This window comes from Lepidochelys kempii, chromosome 24 (genome assembly GCF_965140285.1).
Source record: "Lepidochelys kempii isolate rLepKem1 chromosome 24, rLepKem1.hap1, whole genome shotgun sequence".
Lineage (NCBI taxonomy): Eukaryota > Metazoa > Chordata > Testudines > Cheloniidae > Lepidochelys > Lepidochelys kempii.
The window spans coordinates 4039847-4059767 of NC_136403.1; the positions used below are offsets into that span (position 1 = coordinate 4039847).

General features: G+C 51.8%; 1 protein-coding gene across 1 annotated transcript in view; it reads left to right on the top strand.

Moving 5' to 3' along the window:
- The first annotated feature begins 5661 nt into the window (after positions 1 to 5661).
- Positions 5662 to 19921, top strand: part of HDGF (heparin binding growth factor) — a 30033-nt gene continuing 15773 nt past the window's right edge. Inside the window, exon 1 of the mRNA XM_073323236.2 lies at positions 5662 to 6033. Coding sequence (XP_073179337.1) covers positions 5947 to 6033 — 87 coding nt within the window. The 5' untranslated portion in view covers positions 5662 to 5946. The remainder of the gene's footprint in view (positions 6034 to 19921) is intronic.

Consider the following 19921-nt stretch of genomic DNA (forward strand, 5'->3'; position numbering starts at 1 on the left):
TTAATCGCCAAATCAGGACCCGGAGCGCCCTATGGCAGAGGGACTACAACTCCCATAATGCCAAGGGAGACGCTTCTCAGTCCCTACCAGCAGGGGGCGCTGCAGTGCATGCTGGGACTCGTAGTTCATTGCCCCGTGGCCAGCAAATGGTGATCTCCCCTTGGAGTCGGTGCAGTGATAGATTACTCACTGTCCTGAATTTTCACACTTGCTGTCTGGTCACCCTAGGGTCACTGCTAACCCCAAAACCGAGCGTGGGGTCAGGGGTTCAGTTAGGGGCTCGAAGCTGCAGGGACCGTTGGTAGGTGCCCTGCCTCCCAGTGTCAGGCTCTTAATCACAGCCCCCTTGCTCCCCTAAACTGTTCCCTTGTTCCCTCCGTGTAAAAGCCACCGATTTTCACCTTCTGCACTGTGATACAGCTGGGGGCATTAGCACTTTGCCGTTTTACTATGTAGGTTACACATCTCGAACGGGGTGCAGCAGCAGGCTCCGGGGCAGCACATAAAATAGTTACGCTGTAATTGGGCCCATCTTTGCACAGGCCTCCCAGTCAAAATACCTACTTCCCCTATGCACCACGTGCTGGCTTCAACACTCCCGGCCTTTCCGGGCCACTGCACATGCTGCTTTGCCATATCATTGCACTGGGTTTACAGGAACACTACCAAGTGCAAAACACCCAGCCAAATCCCTCCGTGCCTAGAATTTGGACCAGCAAGGGTTGAATCTGGGTTAGCTACAAACTGAATAACCATCACCAAAAGTCCCACTTCTCATCATGCTTAACGAAGGGCTGTGTGGGCCAGGGATGAGTTCTGACGGAAAAGACCGTGGTTCTATTTCCATTTCTTCCACTGATTTGCTGCTTAGGCAAGTTCCTTCTTGCACTATGTAATACAAACCAGTAATCATAATAATCTCATGCATGCTGCTTTTACACTGGTATCACTCCAGTGACTTCAGTGGAGGTCCTCCAGACATACAAGAGCAGTATGAAGACTTGAGATCTTCTTCCTCTTCGCAAATGTGGAGCCTGATCCAAAGCCCACTGAAGCCCATTTGCTAATATGCTGTGAACCGTTAACATATATAATTAAAGTGAAATCAAGAGAAATTAGCAAAATACATTTTGTGACGCCGGTGCCTTAATTTTACCACTTTCGAAGGGTTGGGTATTGGCTAATCTGCAGTTGGCCACCAGCCCCTAGACATTAGCTTGAAGAACTGGCAAGTCCCTGCTGTGTTAAAAATGGATGTTCTCCCCTGGGTTATGAAGATCTCAGGTTTCAGAAGCTGAAAGAAGGTTAACCTCCAAGTTTACTTCTTACTGATTATGATCTTTATTGTGAATTTCTCTCCATTTCTTCTAAACTGGCACAGCGAAATGAAACTGGTTGGTTTCACTCTTGTTTTTAGTCAGTTTTACTCTCTTGGCCATGTTAGAGCATGCTAGAGGAAGACTGGTCTAGCAGTTAAGGTAGTGGTTTGGTACTTAGGAGAGCAGGATTCAATTCTTGCCACTGTTGCAGACTCATGGTGTGACCTCACAGAGTTGTTTCCCCTGTGAGTGCCTCAGTTCCCAGTCTGTGACACAGAAATATTAACCCATCCTCTGCCTATTCTATTCCAATTGTAAAGTCTTCAGAGCAGGGCTGTCTCTCTCTCTCACTACATGGATGCACAGTGCCTGGCACAACGGGGCCCTGATCTTGGGGCCTTTATATGCTACTGAGAGAGAGATTGGGTTTCCATCACAGCTGGAAAATGTTTAAATCTTCTTCCTGCTCTCTCTCTTTTCACAAGCTAATGAAAACCATTTCCACTGAAACTTACAACAACCAAAAAATTATGGAAGCTCATATTAGGTCCACTTCTGCAGTCACTTCTCAGGCAAAACTCCCACTGAAGTCAATGGAAGTTTAGTGTCATGAGTGAAGTTAGAGTCAGGACTTCACTCCCACCCCCTTTGACGCCCATCTCAAAAATCTATCCTGAGCTTCCAAAGACTGGTTAGTCTCTAAGGTGCCACAAGTACTCCTTTTCTTAAAACAAAAGAGGAGAGAGGTTGTCCTGAGAGTTACTGTGGGAGCTTTTTTGGGATGTTCACAAGTCCACATCACTAGGTGGCAACACGGAGCAGCTATGCCTCAGATTTATTGAGCTGTAATCAGGCGGAAGGGGCTTTGGTTACTGTGTTTGTGATGTGGCTGGTTTTATATGGTTGTGTTAACTTTGAATAATGGGGAGGAGTGATTTCTCCTTCTATACATTTGATTGATTTACTTAGATAACTATAATTATATTATGTTAGCATCGGCAGCAACCTGGTCGAGTGGTTAGGGCTCTTGAGACGAAGTCAGAGACCTGGGTTGGATTCCCAGCTCCGCTACAAATCTGCTCTTTGACCTCAGACAAAGCTGTTCCCCACTCTGGGTCTGTTTTCCCTCTCCCCCTTTGTCTGTCTTGACTATTTAGACTGCAAAGATCTCCAGAGCAAGGGCTGTCTCTCTCTGTGTGCACACACAGTGCCTAGCATGATGGGACCCTGATCTCAGCTGGGACTTCTAAGGGTTGACCTCAGCCAGGATCAGGGCCCTGTTGTTTTAGATGCTGTCCATAGACAGAGGGTTAATTATCACACCCTTACTCACACTGAGTAGTACACTGTTCCTCAAGTAGCCCCCTTGACTTCAGTGAGATTATGCCAAGCACAAGGCACAATCTAGTGAGAGTCATAGTAGCATGATCTGGCCCACGGTAGGGGACAGTCCCTTCCATCTTCTGTCACATCAGGAGGTGAAAGAAATGCTACTGGGGAGCCAACCACAATCACCAGATGGAATGAAGCATCCAGACTTTGGGGCTGAAGCAGATGGTTCTAGACACGGATGATAAAGGAAACTCTTAAGAAGCTGGGAATGCTTCTTCTCCAGTGAGATAAAATGGTTCCCTTCCTCCCTCTCTTCCAGCAGTGAGATACTGTAGTTTGCAGCATTAGCATTACAATTGTCATCATGAGGCTTCAGAATGATCAACCCGTTGAGAGGAATAGGAACGTTCAGACCTCTTGGAGTTATTGTTTCAGGCAGGTGGCAAACGCAGGTAGACCTCACTGATTCGGTTCACAGCTGGTTCCTGCATCAGAAGTTATCTTTGCGACCACAAGGGCTAGGACTAATGGTAATACACATACAAGAATAATGATAATAATTAATAATAATAGAGACCTAATTTTTTAATTAAATCTGGATTTTCCACCTGCAAATGGGGATAATAGAATTTCGTTCTCCTCACCCTTTGTCTGTCTTGTCTATTGAGACTGGAAGCTTCCTGGAGAAGGGATTGTCTCTTGCTGTGAATACTCCCTAGCACAATGGGGACCTGCTCTCAGCTGGAGCCTTTAGCCACTACTTTAATACTAATTATTAATTATTAATTTATTTTTATTATTATTAAAGCTGGGGGGAAATTACCAGCTAAGACCCTGATCCGGCAAGGTACCCAGCACTCTGATTCTGACCCAGCAAAGCACTTACTTACAGCTAAGCACCTGGGTAGTCTTATTGAACTCCATGGGACTGCTCATGTACTTAAATGCTTTGCTGGGTCAGGGCCAAAACAGTCAGGCTGAGATCCTCAAAGGTAGTTAGATGCCCGTCTCCTGTTGAAATGAATGGGAGTTTTAGGTGTGTAATTATCTTTGAGGATCTGGACCTCAGCCCCTTGCAAGATCAAGCCCTCAGCTGCCAGGAGCTCTCCCCATTCAACCCCTAGCCCTGCTCTTTTGACTGTCTGTTGATGAAATGGAACGGGGAGTACAGAAGTGGAAATCCCCAATATGCATCAGTTTCAGTCCTGATTTAAGCTGGCTACTTTTAATTTTAGTGTTGGGGAAAAGTGTGGTAAAGAGAGTTTATGAATCAGACATTAACAACTCAATAACCTCCCACCCCACTGGACTCTAACTTAAAACTCTCTGGTCTGTTCACAACTTTGGCTGCCATCCTGCAAAGACTTACGCACAGGCTTGACTTCACACACTGTGTGTAGTCCCTTTATTTCAAGGCCCTGACCCTGGAATTGGAACCACACAAACAGGCCATTGGCTTAAAAATCACGAGATTGTAAACAACAACACATTTTGGGTTCTTTTTATTCCCCTTTTCATTTTGGAGCCTTGGGGGGGGGGGTCACATTTCCAAGCTTTTATTTGCAACCGAAAGGGCTAGAAACATCTCTTCTTTAAATAAAAGCCAAGATTCTTACCTAATCCTATGACTCCAGCTTTAAGGAACACAGTAAATATAGCCAGAGTTGGCCAAATTGACACATACACATAAGTAGCTTCATTGTTGGGGCTTTAAGTATTTGTGCCGTTGTTCATAACTGTAGCTGGAAACTTTATTTACTTATTTGTTTGTACAGGACCAATAGAAGCTCTGAACCAGAACGTTCTGTCCATATAAAGTATCTTTAGTTGGATTATCTTGTATTTTCTTCTTTTCCGATATTTTTTCCTACCTTGTTTGCAACAAGACACATTTAGGCCCAGCTCCTGCAATCACTGACATGAGCGAGTAACTTAAATACACTTTGTAAGCCCCAGTTAACTCAGTGGAGCTACTCACAAATGGAAAGTTATCTGGGTGCTTAAGTGTTTGCGGAAATGGGGATCTTAACTACATTATTTTTTTCTGGATTTAAAGCAAAAGCCTGACCCAGCAAATTGTTCCAGAGCTCTTTGCAAGACCAGGGCAGCCGACAAGTTGAAATCAGCTCAGGCCCTGATGACGGCCACATGCTTTTAGCTTTATGCCTGGGCATAAATTCAGTTGATGGCAGTGGGGTTGGTACATATGTGAAGTTAAGCAGGTGTACACATTTTTGCAAGACTGGGGGGCCAGCTTTTGAGTTAATTCCAAGGCAAAGAGAGAGGAAACTGTTGCTGAATATTTGTGGCTTTACCTTGAAAACCGTGGACCAAAATCCTGTATAATCATTTGCCAGATTGTTCATAATTCATTAGAAGCCAGATATTTTGTCATTAGCTAATTATTATGGTACAACCCCCCCCCCCCCCCCGCCCGGCTAAATACTTTAATAAGTATTGTCATTAGTTTGCAACAAGACAAATCTAGCTGAATATTCCCCCCCCCCCCCTCCAAAGAAGTCACCTGGATGCTGTATTTGTAGGACTAATAATTGTCTGACAACGTGACAAAGGGTAGCTGGATTCCACCTCCCCAACCTGGGAGCTGGACACTTCATTGATTGTTGGGGTTGGTTTTTTTTTTTGTTTTTTGTTTTTAAACTATCAATTATTGATTTGCAACAACTGTAGCCAGATCCCTCCCCGGAAGCCACCCTTCCCTGGATACTTGATGATTAGGAATATTTGCTTTTGCTACAAGACAAATGTAGCAACGACGGAGTCGCTCTTTGCAACTTGTGTTTGCTCGCACCTGACCGTCTGCAGGCCGGAGTCTCTCTCGAGTCCCCCCCCCCCCCCCTTTGTATCTGTTCGCTCCGAGTTCTGCGCCTTCAGCCTGCTGACTGCACCCCCCCCCCCGGCTTTTTGCTCCTCCTTAGGGGGGGGACTTCACACCAAGCGCTGTGCCTGGGACGAGGCATCAGCAAACGAGCCTCCGATCGCATCCACCGGGAGGGGGGGTGGGGAAGGGAGGGAGCAATTGAATTTCAAACACAAACAACTGCATGGGGCACCGACCCGTCTCCCGGGAGCCAACCTGCTTCTAGCACCACCGGCTCCCGTCCCCCCGGCCCCCCACCCCAGCCCCCCCAGGCCGCTTGCTCTCCGGAGGGGTGGGGGAGAGCCGCTCGCCGGATCGCTGGGGTTTGCCTCCAAACTTCACCCTCCTCCCCCACTACCTAAGCCCGCACCCCCCCCCCCCCCACTTTCCAGCAGCCTGGCGCTCAAGGCGAAGATGTCCCGGTCCAACAGGCAGAAGGAGTACAAATGCGGGGACCTGGTGTTTGCCAAGATGAAGGGCTACCCCCACTGGCCTGCTAGGGTAAGGAGCCTGCAAGGGGGATCGGGGCTGGGGGGGGGCGGCGGTGTGCAAAGGGAGGGGGGTCGACACTGCCCCCCTTCAATGGGATTCTCCGTTGCATAACGCGGGCTTTTGCACGTTGCACGGGGGGTGCAAGGCCGACCAGGCTCAGCGCCCCCGGCTGGCCCAGGCTTGCTCCCCCCACCCCCCGCCGGGCAGAGCGCACGTTGAGCCGGGCAGGGGAGCTCGTAGTTTTAGATTATTGGGAGCCTGGGGATCTGGGAGGGAGCCTGGGGATCTGGAGTGGGACGCAGCCCGTGCATGGGATTATAAAACTCCCAGGCTAGGTTATAGGTATGGGGGCCAGGAGATCTGGAAGTGGGGCACCACCTGGGGAGGGAGATTTAGATTATAAACCTCTGTGGATCTGAAATTTAAACGTAGCCAGGGAACCTACATAGACTAGCCCTGGAAAACAGAGATTAGAGGATAACACTGTAAAAACTGGGATAGAACAGGGCCCGGGAGCCTACAGATTACAAGTGGACCACTGCCCTGCTTTCCAAGGATTATAACCCCTAAGATTATCTGTATAACGCTCAATTTTACCTATGCCCAAGAGAGTGTAATATCGGCTTTCAGGTTTTGTAGTTTCTTCATCTCTCTTTTCAGCCATTTTTCATAGGATCGAATTTCAGCTTCCACGTGAGAGGTGTATTTCATATAGTTTGTGTGAAATCAGGTCAGATAAATTATACAGAAAAAAGAAATTCAGTGTATATGCTGTTCTCTGTGTGAGCGCAAAACCTGCAATTAGACCATATAATAAATAGGTAGGAAACGACGCAGATTTATAACTAGGTTAATCTATTACTTTGTTTTAATGTGTGTTTATATATGCTGCCCTGTGCATTTTCATGCTGGACAATACATATAGTGCTCTGAAACAAAAGCTGGTAAATATATGGAAGCCAGATGGATATTTGTAGTGCTCCATGAGTGTTTACATGGTCCTGTCTGTTTTCATGCTGTGCAGTACACATCTCTGGGAACAAAAATTAGTTCATACACATGTAGCTGGGAGTCAAAGTAGACTATAATAAATATATACATTGTGGTTTTGTGGCTGCTTTATATGACTGCACCTTTCTCCATATTTTCTATGATTGTGCATTATTATTCCATCAGCGCTAAAAGCGGCTGCAACTTAAAAATAAATATCACTTGGTCTATTGCCTGCTAATGATGCAGTTTGTTTAAAAAGTGAACCCGGTTGTATTCAGAGTTTCCTGCTAGGAGGGTCTCCTGCATTTTTTTGCTAATCTCCTTGGAGACAGTAAGTGAAACTAGACTTTCCCTGTTGTGTTTTAGTGGGAGGAGGGGAACTGGAGGGGGTACCAATGGGGATTGTCATATTTCATCTTCAGTGCAACAAACAGAGCTCTTCTTTATTTTTGTAATATTAGACTCCAGACAGAATTAAGGCTATAGTCAGGGGGTCACTGGTAACTGCTTTTGCCGTCTTTGTCAGAGCTTTAAGGGTTCTTGTTTATTTATCTTGTAAATTTAATTTAAAGGCACAGTAGTTCCATTTAGGTGCCCTGGGCCCTATGGGCCAAATCCCCAGATCGTGTAAAGTAGTGCCCATGTGTTACACCAGCTCAGGATCTGGCCCTTTGGGGGGTTCCTTTGTCGTGTGATTGGTTGGAATTTTAATTTTGCCCGGTACTAAAAAGCAAATGCCCAGCTAGTGCTAAGAAAGTTTCTCTACGAAGCTGTGTTGGCTCAGCCTAGGAAATGCGGGGGTAATTCTGGAAGCACATGTGCTGGTCTGTTGCCTGCTTTGGGGGGGGAGGTTTGTCAGACCAGGCCTGCAGATGACATATCTTATAAGCTGGTAACACACGTCCACGTTTGTGTTTTCTTCATTAGTTCAAACTAACGGCGGAAAAAAACAAACCAGAACTTCAGATCAGATGTTTCCTCCTTATTTTGACCTCGTTTAGTTTTTGTGCCTCTGTTCGAGTGAAACTCTATTAATAGACCTGGGTCCTAGGCCCACAAGCTCAGACTTCTGACCACTTGATTCCCTTATTGGCATCGGGGCCCTGTTTTGTGTGTGTGGCTTGATTGTAACATAAGTCCCACGTGTTATTTCCGAGCACATGTGGGGTCCTTAGAGTCATGTGGTGTGCCGGATACCGTGAGGCTGGGTTAGGGAATTGTACCCCAGTGGAACTACATGGGTGATGATACACCAGTGCAAAACCCTATAATGCAGTCGCACTGCACTGGTACAGAATGGGGTTACACAGCCATAGGGTTAAGGTGCCGAAGAAGTCGTGCATTGGGTATAATTTAATTTCACTCCCAAGTGGTGCTGCTCAGGTTAAAAGTACTTTGTTATTTCATAACGAGCCTGATTTGATGTTACTGGCTGTGTCCGAACAGCTGGATATTGTAAAGTGGGATTCCTACATGATTGCCCCGATTCTGCAATCCGATCAGCGCCTCTGGACCCCTGGCGTAGCTCCCATCTCAGGATCGGGGCCTCTCTAGGTCCGTGCAGAGAGCCTGATTCTGTTGCAGCTGGCAGGAATTCTGCCCTTGTTTGAACTGGAACCAGGGTGGGGCTGGTTGGAGCGTGTGTGAACAGCAATGTTTTAAAAATCAATATAAATATTTGGAGCGTTTTGGGGGAGTGTTCTGCTGCTCCCCGGGATAGGCCCATCCAAGCCAATGGCAAAGTCCTGATCCAGGCTTTTGGGCTCTGCCATACTGTCGTCGTTTAATAATAAACAGGAGTAAGATTGGGCTGGTGTGCAGGCCTAAGTCCAGATTCAGCAAAGCACTTGGCACACGTACGTAACTGAGAGCTGGGGATTTAAGCATGTGCCAACGCTTTGCAGAATTGGGGCCTCCACCCTCGCTCTCCTGAGCCCTGCTGATGTCCCCAGACATAGGTGTGAGCGGGGGCTGCAGCAGGAGCTGCCCGGGGAGGGGGTGGTTTTCCTAGCTGCTTTATCTGGGCTCCTTGGGGCCTGATCCTGGGCTCTTACAGAAAGACAGCAAGAGCCTTCGCCATGCACTTCAACGGCAGCCAGCTCCAGGTCTTTAAGAGACAGACTTCGCCAGGAATCCAGTTGCTCCGGAGCGAGAGGGTGGGGAAGACAGACTCTTGCTTCAGAATACGTTGCTGGTTATTTTTAAGCGGTTGATGATGCAGTTTAAAATTTCCTTGGAGGATTTGCCCCCGCCCTCTTCCTCCTCGGTGCAGACGGGACAGGCTGAAAACGAAAGCGATTTCAAATGGAAAAATCGACCCAAAGAGCAGCTTGTTTGAAAGCGAGTTTTGCGCAGCCTCCCCCCCCCCCCACTCCCTCCTGGCTTTTGTGGAATTACTTCTGTTTGGTTTCATACCGTGTGGGGGGAGGGGCAGGGGGATTATAACTTGGCTCTGGCCTGGAAATGTGTTTGAAAGCAGCTTTTCGAGGAGGAGCCAACAAGTGATCCTCAGAATCAGAATGTTTTCAGCGTGGGGGGGGGTGTTGTTTGGGGGGACGGGAAGGGGGCAGCATGGGCCGAGTTCTTGTTCGGGGGCTTTTGATCTCTGGCTTGAGGGGAGCATGGATTTTGCTTTTCGAATCTGTTACGTTTCTCCCAGCCTGATTAAGGGGATTGCCAAAAAGGAGTGTGAGAGGCTTACTGCGTTTCTCTGGGACCTCCCTAAGGGACGTGTCTTTTCATTCCTGGCTGGAGTTTTGCTTCAGGAGAGGAAAAAACTCTTCCTTTGGCTGCGTGTGGCCTTGGGGGCTTGATTCCCCTCTTCAGAGGGGCCTAGGAGTGTGTGGAAGGGGTGAATTAGAGGAGCACCCACTTTAAGACCCCTTGACGTGCCTCAGGGCGGGGCGAAGCGGGCCTCTCCGCGGTGTCACTGGGAATCGGGCGCTGAGATTTCCGCTGGGAATTCTGCGGGGGGAGCCAGCTTGTCTGAGCTCCCTGCAGATCAAATTATAAAACAAGTGCGTGGGGGAGGAGGGGAACACAGGCAGGTTTCATATTGGGCATGTGATCCACGCAGTGCACACAAAGAACCGCTCTATTATTATTATTGTTTGTAGGCCAGTAAGAGCTCGAGGCCCCGGTCAGGGCCCCATTGGGCCGGGTGCTGCACAGACCCACAGCGAGAGACGTGCCCTGCCCCGAAGAGCTCACGGGCGATTATTTCTCTGATGGCAGGATCAAGCTTGTCCCTTCACAGCCATGTGAAGGTGTGGGGCCGGATCCTCTGTTCCCTGTGCAGCCGTTCGCACCAGTGCAAAGTGATGTAAAACGCTCCCACATCACAGCCACAGTGTTTTGCTCTCTGTTTGCCTTGGTGTAAACAACCCGACAAGCTTCAGGGCAGTGGGGAATAGGACCCAGTAGATTTGCTCCTGGTAGTAAGCACTGGGAATATCCTGCACCTCCTTTGCCAGTGAGCAATCCTTAGTCAGGGCAGGAAATCTCTGCAGGATGCAGCCTTGGAAGGGCAGATACTCCTGGCCTTACTCCCACAGATAGGGTGACCAGATGTCCCGATTTTATAGGGACAGTCCCAATTTTGGGGGCTTTTTCTTATATAGGTACCTATTATCCCCCACCCCCACCCCGATTTTTTAACACTTGCTATCTGGTCACCCTACCCACAGATAATCCCATTACTTGTGTGAGTAAACCGAGCAGGGTTGCTCACACAAAAAATGGGCCAATTTCTTTAAACCTTTAAGATTTTTTTTTAATGTGTTTTGGTCTGGTGCATTTGTGCAAAAAACCCAGGGTCTAAATCAGGTGAGAGTGGAATCTAAAGAGACAATCAATAAATTAAAACTAGAGAGGCATAAACAGGAGGGAGGCGTGACCAAGGGGACTGCTTGAAAGTCATTTTATTTAGATCATAGTTCAGTTAGGTCATCGGCTCTTTCGGAGCGGGAGCTCTCTGGGAGCCTGTACAGCGCCTAGCACAATGGAGTTCTTGGCTGGTCCCTAGGCTGTACTGTAATTAATATGACTGACCAGCTTTCATTGTTAACATGTCTTGTTAGTTTTAGGTTGAGATTTATCGGGAGCCCCAGTGGGTTTAAGCTCCCAGTTGCCATTATGGGACTCGGGCAGCTTTGAAAGGCCCACCAAATGGCCGTCATCACCCCAACTGCCTAAAAGAAAAAAAAATCCAAACAAACCTAACCCGTGAAATAATATTTGTAACCTAAAGGATGGAGGGGAAGGTTGGCTTTGGGGTTGAGGTGCTAGCCTGGGACTCAGGAGATCAAAGTTCAGTTTCCAGGCTCAGCTGGGTCCAGTCGCTCCATCTCTCTGCGCCTTTGTTCTCCATACTAATCATTACACCTATTATGGTAGCACTTAGGGGCCCCGACCAAGACAGATGGTGCCAAGCACTGTATGTACGTGTGATAAGAGACCGTCCCTGCCCTAAAGAGTTCACAATCTAAATATAGACAAGAAGTTGGAGGGGAAACTGAGGCACCAAGAGGGACAGTGACCCAGAAGGCCAGTGGTAGGGACGGGCATAGAAGCCAGATCTTCGTAGCCCAGCTCTTTAAGCACAGAGCCGCTCTTCCTCTTGATTTTAAGACCTTGGTTGTGTCGATTCAGAATTCCAGCTCTGCGGAGCGGGGATTGCATCTCCCTCTGTCTGTGCAGCCCCTGGCACGATGGAGCCTTGGTCTCCGTGGGGGCCTATCGGTGCAGGTAGCAATACAGGGATACACACAGCTGCTGCAGTCGCTCTGCGTTCCCGACCTTAGGGACATCCCCCTCTGCAGCTATGGGATCCAAGTCCCTTCTTAATTATAGCCACATTATTTATTTACAGACAATTCAGAGGAGGTGTTGCAGGTTTGCTCCTGATCCTTCTGGGGGAGAAGTGCGGGGGGAGGTGCTCAGCACCTTTCAGAATCGGGGCCCCAAGAGGCTTAAGTAGAAGGCTCATGCTGCTGGCTGCACACAGGGCTCCTCGGTGCTGAGGTTGTGCGGGGAGGAGGTGGATCTTTGGCACCCTGCAGGAGCGGGCCCTTCAACTGTTCTTGGGGCTTCCTTGCTTGTGCGCCCTGCCTCTTTAAACGAGAAACCGGATCCTGGTGGCCTCGTTGCTGCAGGCCCCAGGCTCCGCTGCCGCTTTAAGGAGCTGGTCTCTGCGGGCCACGCCATTTGTTCTGAAAGGCAAGAAACTAGTCGGGAGCCTCTTAAAGGGAAACGCCATCTAAATCGGCACCCAGGCCCCGGCTGTCTCCTTGCAGCGACGCCCCCGGGGCTCTCTTCTCTCTCGATCCTTCGAGAGTGAGGCGGAACCCGGCCTGCCTAATTCTGACCGGGATCCCAGGTTTGGTCTCGGCCCCGCCATCAGAACAAGGGGGCAGCTGCATCCCCAGAAGCAGCGAAAGGACAGGGCTTGGCTGAATATAAAGAGGCTTTTTTATTGTGGCTGCCGGACTCAGACAGACCCCGTGGTCCTCTCTGGCTTCCAGTCTCGCCCCGCGTCGCCGTACGCTCGGGCTACCTGTGCACCGCCCGCAGTCACCTGAATTGCCTCCTCTTGCCTCCCCTCGGTTAACCTCAGTTTCCCCATCTGTTAACGATAGGGGACTTGCCCAGGGGCATGTGGCGTCTGGCAGAGTGGGGAATTGAACCTGGCTCTCCCAGGCAAGTGCCTCGAGTGCAGAACCAGCCTCGCCCCGTCTATCCTGGCCTGCAGGGCGAGTCCTGACGTTTCGCTCCAGATACAAGCACAGAGGCTGGGTGCGGTGCTGGAGTGGGAGCGGCTCCAGGGTGGGCCCCTGGGTCGCTGCGTTCTGCCCCCTGCAGCAGCCAGGCCCTCCTGGATAACGCTGTCTGAGCCACGCCCTTCTCGGTGGTGGGCAGGGCAGCTTTCTAGCCAGGCTGGTGCGCAGCAGTGGCCCTGCCTGGACCAAGTCGAGGCTCGGCTGTAGCCAGGGGCCACTGATTGCCGCAAAGGTCTGGTTGAGCAGCCTATGGGCCCGATTCTGCAGGGTACAGCGTGCCCCGGCGTAGTGCCGAGCGCTCCTGGCTCCCAGCGGCTTCCGTGGGAGACCCTGCCGGGGGCTGAACTCCCAGATTCCAGCCGTGTTAGCTTTGGATCCACCTGGGATAGGTCTGTTACCTTGTGCCTCTGGGGGGGCCCCTGATCCTCAGTGATGCTGAGGCCACTCTGGCAGCTGAAGGGCTTGAAATGGCCCCTTGAGAATTGCCCCCTGAGTAGGGGAACCCCCTGGCTGGTGTGGGACTGTCGTAACCCTGCACTGTGGCTATTCCCTGCTTCCCGGGGGGCACAGAAACAGAGCGTTAAATAAGAGCAGCCTTGAGGCTGCTGTGATTGGCAGTGGGGCCCTGGAATCTGGGGAGCACAAAGGTGACCTTGGGCAAATTGCTTAGCCCTTGTCTACACAAAACAGCAGAACCTTTGTAATGACGCTGGTCTAGTTAAAGCGGTACAGCAAGGGTGCAGGTATACTGGTATAAAGGTGCTTAAACTGGGGGATTTAGTCCCGTACAGGAAGGGGAATAAATTAAACTGGGCTCAGGTACCTTTGTACTGGTGTAGCTGCGTCTATGCTAGGAGTTGCACTGATATAACTAGATGGGTGAGAAAATCACGCCCCTAGCTGATGCACTGATACTGGTATAAGGATTGTGGGTGGATCTGGCCACGTTGCCTTGCTATTGGAAATTCCCCCCGTAATAAAGTCTTGTTGGGCTTTGCCAGTGTGATACGTTCCCAAGCGTTTTCCTCTCTCTGACTGATGAGAGGAAGGGTCTTATCAGCCCAGAATGAGGGGGGTAAGTTAAGGAGATGGGATCTGAACGTGCCTGGGATTCCCACGTTAAGGTCCCGGCCTAACAGATCAGCTGTGATCAAGAGCTGCTGCGTTTAACCGGGCACCCAACCCACCCCTAGCGCTGACGACGAAGGGAGAGCGCCCCCTATTGAGTCACACGCACTGCTTCCTCCAGCGCCGTGGCTGAGGGGGAGGTTCGTACCGACTCCAGGGGACAGCATGGGTCCTATTGAATCACCAGTACCACTTCCAGCAGGACGGCGGGTTTCCCATCCAGTCGCAGAGCGAGGCGGACCTTGCTTAGCTTGCACTGGCCCACCTCCTGCCCAAAGAAAACCAGCAAACACCCCAAGGAAGCCAATTGGGTCGGCCACCCCAGTGACACCACCCCAGACCCCGGGGGAACGGGCAGCATGGGCAGCATCTCCTCAGTGCACACCCAGCACTTCAAATGCATCACCCTGAAGGCCTCACTCAGCCTCTGTTCCCCCACGGCACGGTGCCCAATCTCAGGGCCTTCTTCAGGCCCGGGCTGGCTCTTCCTCTTACTGTCTCTTCCATGACTTCCAAGCTGGCTTTCGTTCGGCATCGGAGTTTCCGAATTTTCCGCAAAAAGGAATTTTCACGGGTTTTGTTTTGTGGAAATGTTCGTTGTATTATCGCTTATAACATCAACCGTAATTTAGGCTGTCCAATTTCAAAATGGAAAGTCAACATGCTCTCTTCTGCAGATGGCAAAAATTGAGCATTACGATCTTATCGAAATGCTTTGTTTTGATTTCCCCACCCCACCCCCCAAAAAACCCTGATGTTTTGTCAAAGTCACTGTGTTCCCGCGGGAAGTTTCCATTTCAATGCAACAGTGTTTTCCAGTGGGAAAAAGCCCGGCTGGGAAATTCTCACTCAACGCTAGTTCTGGGGTGAAGTTCTCTTCATTAAATGAGACTGCAACAGATTTTCCATCTGGATCTCGATCTCGGAGATGCTGATTTAATTCCAGAATTTTTCTGGCTTGACACTGAGATTAGAACCTGGCTGGTTTTCTGTGCATACGCAGGGAGCTCCATGACTCTCCAAGTAGCCTTTTGCCATCCACCCGAGAGAGCTGGTTTGGAGTCCTGCTTGGGAAGGCAGATGACATGAGTGTGTTTGCCCCCAGCCCAGCCTCTGCCTGTCCTGGTGGACGTCTGTTCACCTCGCATGGCGTGATCCGGGAAAGGGTCGGGGTGCTGCTTGGAGGAGGAGGTGCAGAGGCCAGCTGAGTGGATGCCTCAACCGGTGCGTCCACACAGAGCAGATACTGCCCCAGAGCCCGTGGGAGTTAATCTGGTCTCGCTTTGCCCATCTCCTCTCTGCACTGCTGGGAGCCTCCAAACTGCTCACTGCTCCAATCCACCAGGTGCCCCTCTGCAGAGCCAGCCCAGCCCCCTCCCCCTGCCCAGTGTGTGGGACGTGCAGTAATGCAGACGCGTCGCATGCCAGGCTGGCTGAGGGGATGTCTGGGGCTCTCGGGCAGCAGAGAGGGAGTACAGCCTTATTTTCTTTTCTCTGTCCTGTTCTTCAGGCCTGTCACATTCCCTCCCGCACAGCCCTGTTTCTCGGGGCAGGGCCCGGGGCTGTTGTCAGAGCAGCATCCCTTGCTGAGGGAGCCGGCCTCTCTCTAAAGTGGGGACTCTGGCGTTCAAGGATTCGGCATATGCTAAAAATGCTACGGTACCAAGCCTGGGATCACATTCCCTGCCATGGCCTCTTGGCATGGCGTGGAAGCCACAGAGACAGAACTCTCAGCCTCCTGTTCTGAGCTATGGGAGAATCACCCGCTTGCGGAGTGCAGTCTAGGGCCTCTGACACGCCACTGAATTGCTCAGATTCCATCCGGCAGAGAGTAGTGGGGCACGTCTTTTCCATTCGCATGGCAGTAGTGGCTGGGAGCCACACTCATGGGCCAAGACCCCATTGTGTGCGGTGCTGTAATAGACATAATAAGAGACCGCCCTGGCCCTAACCAGCTTACAATCTAAATAGCCAAGAGAGACCAAGAAGGAGAAGGGAAACTGAGGGACAGGAGGGGAAGCGACTTGCCCAAGGTCACCCAGCAGGGAGGCCAGGTTTCCTGAGTCCCACTCCAGCGCTCTAGCCATTAGGCCACACGGCCTGCCCCCGACACTCTAGGTAACAAACATTGTCCGCCTGTCGCACTGCTACAGCAACCGTCTGAATTTTCACCGTGTGCCCCATGAGGGTCACAATCCCCCATTTTACAAGTGGGGAAACTGAGGCATAGGCCTGGGGTGGGAAGACCCCCAGTGCGCTGATGGCTCGACTCCCGTCCCCTATGAAGAGCCGCGACTGGGAGCTGAAAGTGAAAGTGGGAGCTGGAGAAAGTCGGCCCAGGGAAAGCCACTGAGCACAAGCAGGCTGAGCAATCCTCTGGAAAAGATAAAGGAGCCCCGGGTTATTGCGACCTCTCCCTGCACAGAGCCTGCGTGCGGCAGCTGGGTTGCTGCCTGACCTTCCTGCTGATTAAATGTAAACATGAAACCCCAGGGGCCTGATTCTCCTTTGCACCCAGGCTCCTTTACGCTGCTCTAGGGCCTTGCGGTGGGTGTTGGTGATATTCCCTCTCGCCCAGAGCGTGCTGTCAGCGACAGCCAGGCCAGGTGCATCTCCTGCTGTTCCCTGACGGGCCTGATCCTGCAGGGAGACAAGGGCACTGGGCAATTCCCCAGCTTGGATCCCAGGGCCCGGAGTCATTTAGACCCTCTTGAAAATGTCACCCATCGTCTCTCAGCCCCGGTGCCCCCCGGGGTTCGTGCCTCGTGCACACAGCAACTCCCGGGTCCGGTTGCCACTGCCTCTCACTCGCGTGGTGCTGGAGTAAATGGCTGCGCAAGGAGGCAGGGCCCTGGAGGATTGGGAGGAAAGAGGGATAACAACACTCGCGTGGGGGGGGCGGGGAGAGGAGGAGTTGGAGCAAATGGCCACTGATGCTTCTGGGGAGGGGGGGGAACACCTTGTTACGACTGCGACACCAGCTGAAGGCAGTGGGGTCTGCGAAGGCCCTGATCCTAAGCCCAGTGGAGTCAGATTCCTCTTGAATCATGCGCTGGGAGAGTGGGATTAAAGGTGAACAAGGATGCTGTGCTGACCAGTGGTCGGACCTGAGGGAGGCAGGGAGAGGGAATCCCAAGAATCAGCGCCATCTCTGCTGTCGACTCTTATTTTGGGAGAGGCTGGGTGGGCTAGTGGTTAGGGTCCTGCACCAGGAGCCCTGGATTCTGCTCCTGGCTCTGCCACTGCCCTCGGGGAAGTGGCTTCCTCTCTCTTGCTGTCTCCGTTTCGTCTCTCGTCCCTCCATCTGTCTCGTCCTTTCACACTTAGCTTTTCGGGGCAGGGACTATCTCTTGCTGTGTGTCTGGGCCGTGCCCAGCACAATGGGGCTCTGATCTCACGTGGCGCCTCGAGATGCCGCTGCAATACACAGAATAAGTGACTGTGGGTGAGTCGCTCGGCCCCTCGCTGCCTCAGTTTACCCACTTGTAAAAGTGGGTGTAATCCCTATCTCCCAAGGGTACCATGTGGTTTGAATTAGGTCAGTCAGACCCTGGGGTGGGGGTGGTCAGACTCTTGGCCCATCACATGTTTACACCAAGGCTCCTTTACGCTGCCAGGATGGTGCAAACACTAGAATAGGGCCTGGGGTCTCAATCTCCCCAGGAGAGCTGTGGGCCAGCATTGTCCGCATTGGGTCGGGGTGTATGGTGGCATCAGGAGCTAGCCTGCTGTGACTCTGACTCATTGTTCCTTTCTCATTGCTGCTCAAGATTAGTCACAGCTGCTCCGAAGCGGGTCTGAGACCTGGGGACACCTTTGCCAAGCTCCCACTCCCCCATTTGGTTTTCATATCGGAGATGGAGGGTTGGGGTGGGGAGAGGCAGGCAGGCGGTCCACACAACACAAATTCTTAAAGATTAAACCCTGTGATCTTGTAGTTCGCTAGCACAGCCTAGGGCGTGACAGCTGCGTGGAAGGGCGGGCCTGACCTTTGTCCTATCGAATCAGGCTAGGGAACCAATTCCAACCCGCAGCAGCCGTGCTGGGGCTGCTGGTTGGCTGGGGCCGGCCCATCACCAGCTGCTGCCTGGCACGTTCCTGCTTGGGCAGCAGAAGCAATGGGGCCTTTTCATATTGCAAAACAGAGACTAGCTGATCATCTGAGGATCCCGAAGCACTTTGCAGACACTCAGCCTCCTAGCACGGCTTGTGAATCAGGGGAGGCCCAGGGGAGTGTGGGCACAGTTGCAGGGGTGGGAAACCCAGGGCTTGGAATAGCAGGGGGGCTGCAAATCAGGATTTGAGAGGACACGGACAGAGGTGGGCAGGGCAGAGGCTGGGGAGCAGGGGCACTGCAAGTTGAGAGAGCCCCACTCACGCAGGGAAAGGGCTGAGGGGGCTGGGGGCGGGATTGGAGGGCACACGCAGAGCGGTGACAGGGAAGCTTGCCTATTGTCTGCCATCTCATTGAACAGAGGCAAGTTCGATTAGTCACCAGCCTTGAGTCACTTCTCCCCGGTCCGTACGTGACCGTATGACCGAGCTTTCTGGGTTCAGCCTGTCTGGTGTGGGTGGGCAGCGGCGGCTGGCGCAGTAGCTTAGGACTTGCCCCCTGCATCGCCAGGCAGCTGAGCTGGGTTTGATCCCCGCTCCCGCAGCCCAGGCCTCTTACTCTGGGTGGGTGGGACTCCCCGGTGCCGTGGAGGAGAACGGTGGGGGAAAGCAACAAGCGTCGCTCAGTGTCGCCCCACTGAGCTTCTGCCCTGCCAGACATTTTTTCACGTGGTTCGCACAACTGAAGCACACTCGCCTTGCAGGAGTGGCTCTTATCCCGCAGGGCTGGACCTGGCTCCCCGCCCTGGACATCGCGACTTGGCATGTGGGGTCACAGCACGGCCCTGGTTTGGCCCAGCCGTCTCTCCCTTTGATGGTTTGGCGGGGGGCTTTCAAATGGGGGGCCTGAGGCAGATGGGCACCCCTGCACGTGTGCACGACTGCGGGCACCACTGGTTGTTAAGGACAAAGGCGGGTGGCGGAGATGCAGAGCTCTGGGTGCTGTGATATCAGGAGTCACAGACACGCCCCCCAAGGTAGGAAGGAGGGTAATGGGTAGGGCACTAGAGTGGGAAGTAGGATATCTTGGGTTCAGATCCTGGTATTGCTATGGACTCCCTGTTGGACCTTGGGCCAATCATTTCGGCTCTGGTTTAAAAGGCACTGAGGCATTGCTGTGCTCAGTGTTGCAAATGTTACGGGTTTAGGAGCCTAAGCCTCATTTTCAAAATGGATTTAGGCACTTGAGACTTAGGCTCTTCAATGCGTTAAGTTTGCCATGCTGAGCCCTGCAAGGCCTTAAAAATCTGGGCCTTGGTCGCTGTGTGCTTCAGTTTCCCCATCTGTAAATTGGGGATAATCCTTCCCGGCCTCCCGGGGAGGATGGGAGGAATGAAATCCATTAATATGAGGGGTGGAGGGCGGTGAGGGAGTGTGAAGATACTTTAATACAGTAGCACTTAGCTCTTATGCTGGACTTGTCATCCGTGGATATCAAAGGACTTTACCAAGGGGGTCACTGTCGTTTAGTCTCATTTTCCAGCTGGGGAAACTGAGTCACCAGGCGGGTTGACTTGCTGGGAATAGAACCCAGGTCTCCTGATCCAGTACTCTATCCACTAGGCCACGCTGTACCCCCTGCAGCTACTGTAATAGCGTAGCTGGGGCCTCACTTCCAGACAGTAGCCAGTGCGTCCCCATCATGTGACTCCTTATTTGCATCTGGCCTCCTTCTGGCCCTGGTTATCTGGTACCCGCAGACACGGCAAGGCCGCTAAGACTCTTGGGCTGGGTCGCTGCAGGCTCAAGATCCACCTGGGGAACAGATCAAAACAAGAAGGCGCAGTCCAGGGTGTCGCTGGAGCCAACCTCCCCACCCCACACCCAGGGGCACAGAATCCGTGTGAAATGACTTGGGTTTCCATGATTTTCTAGGTGGCTGGGAG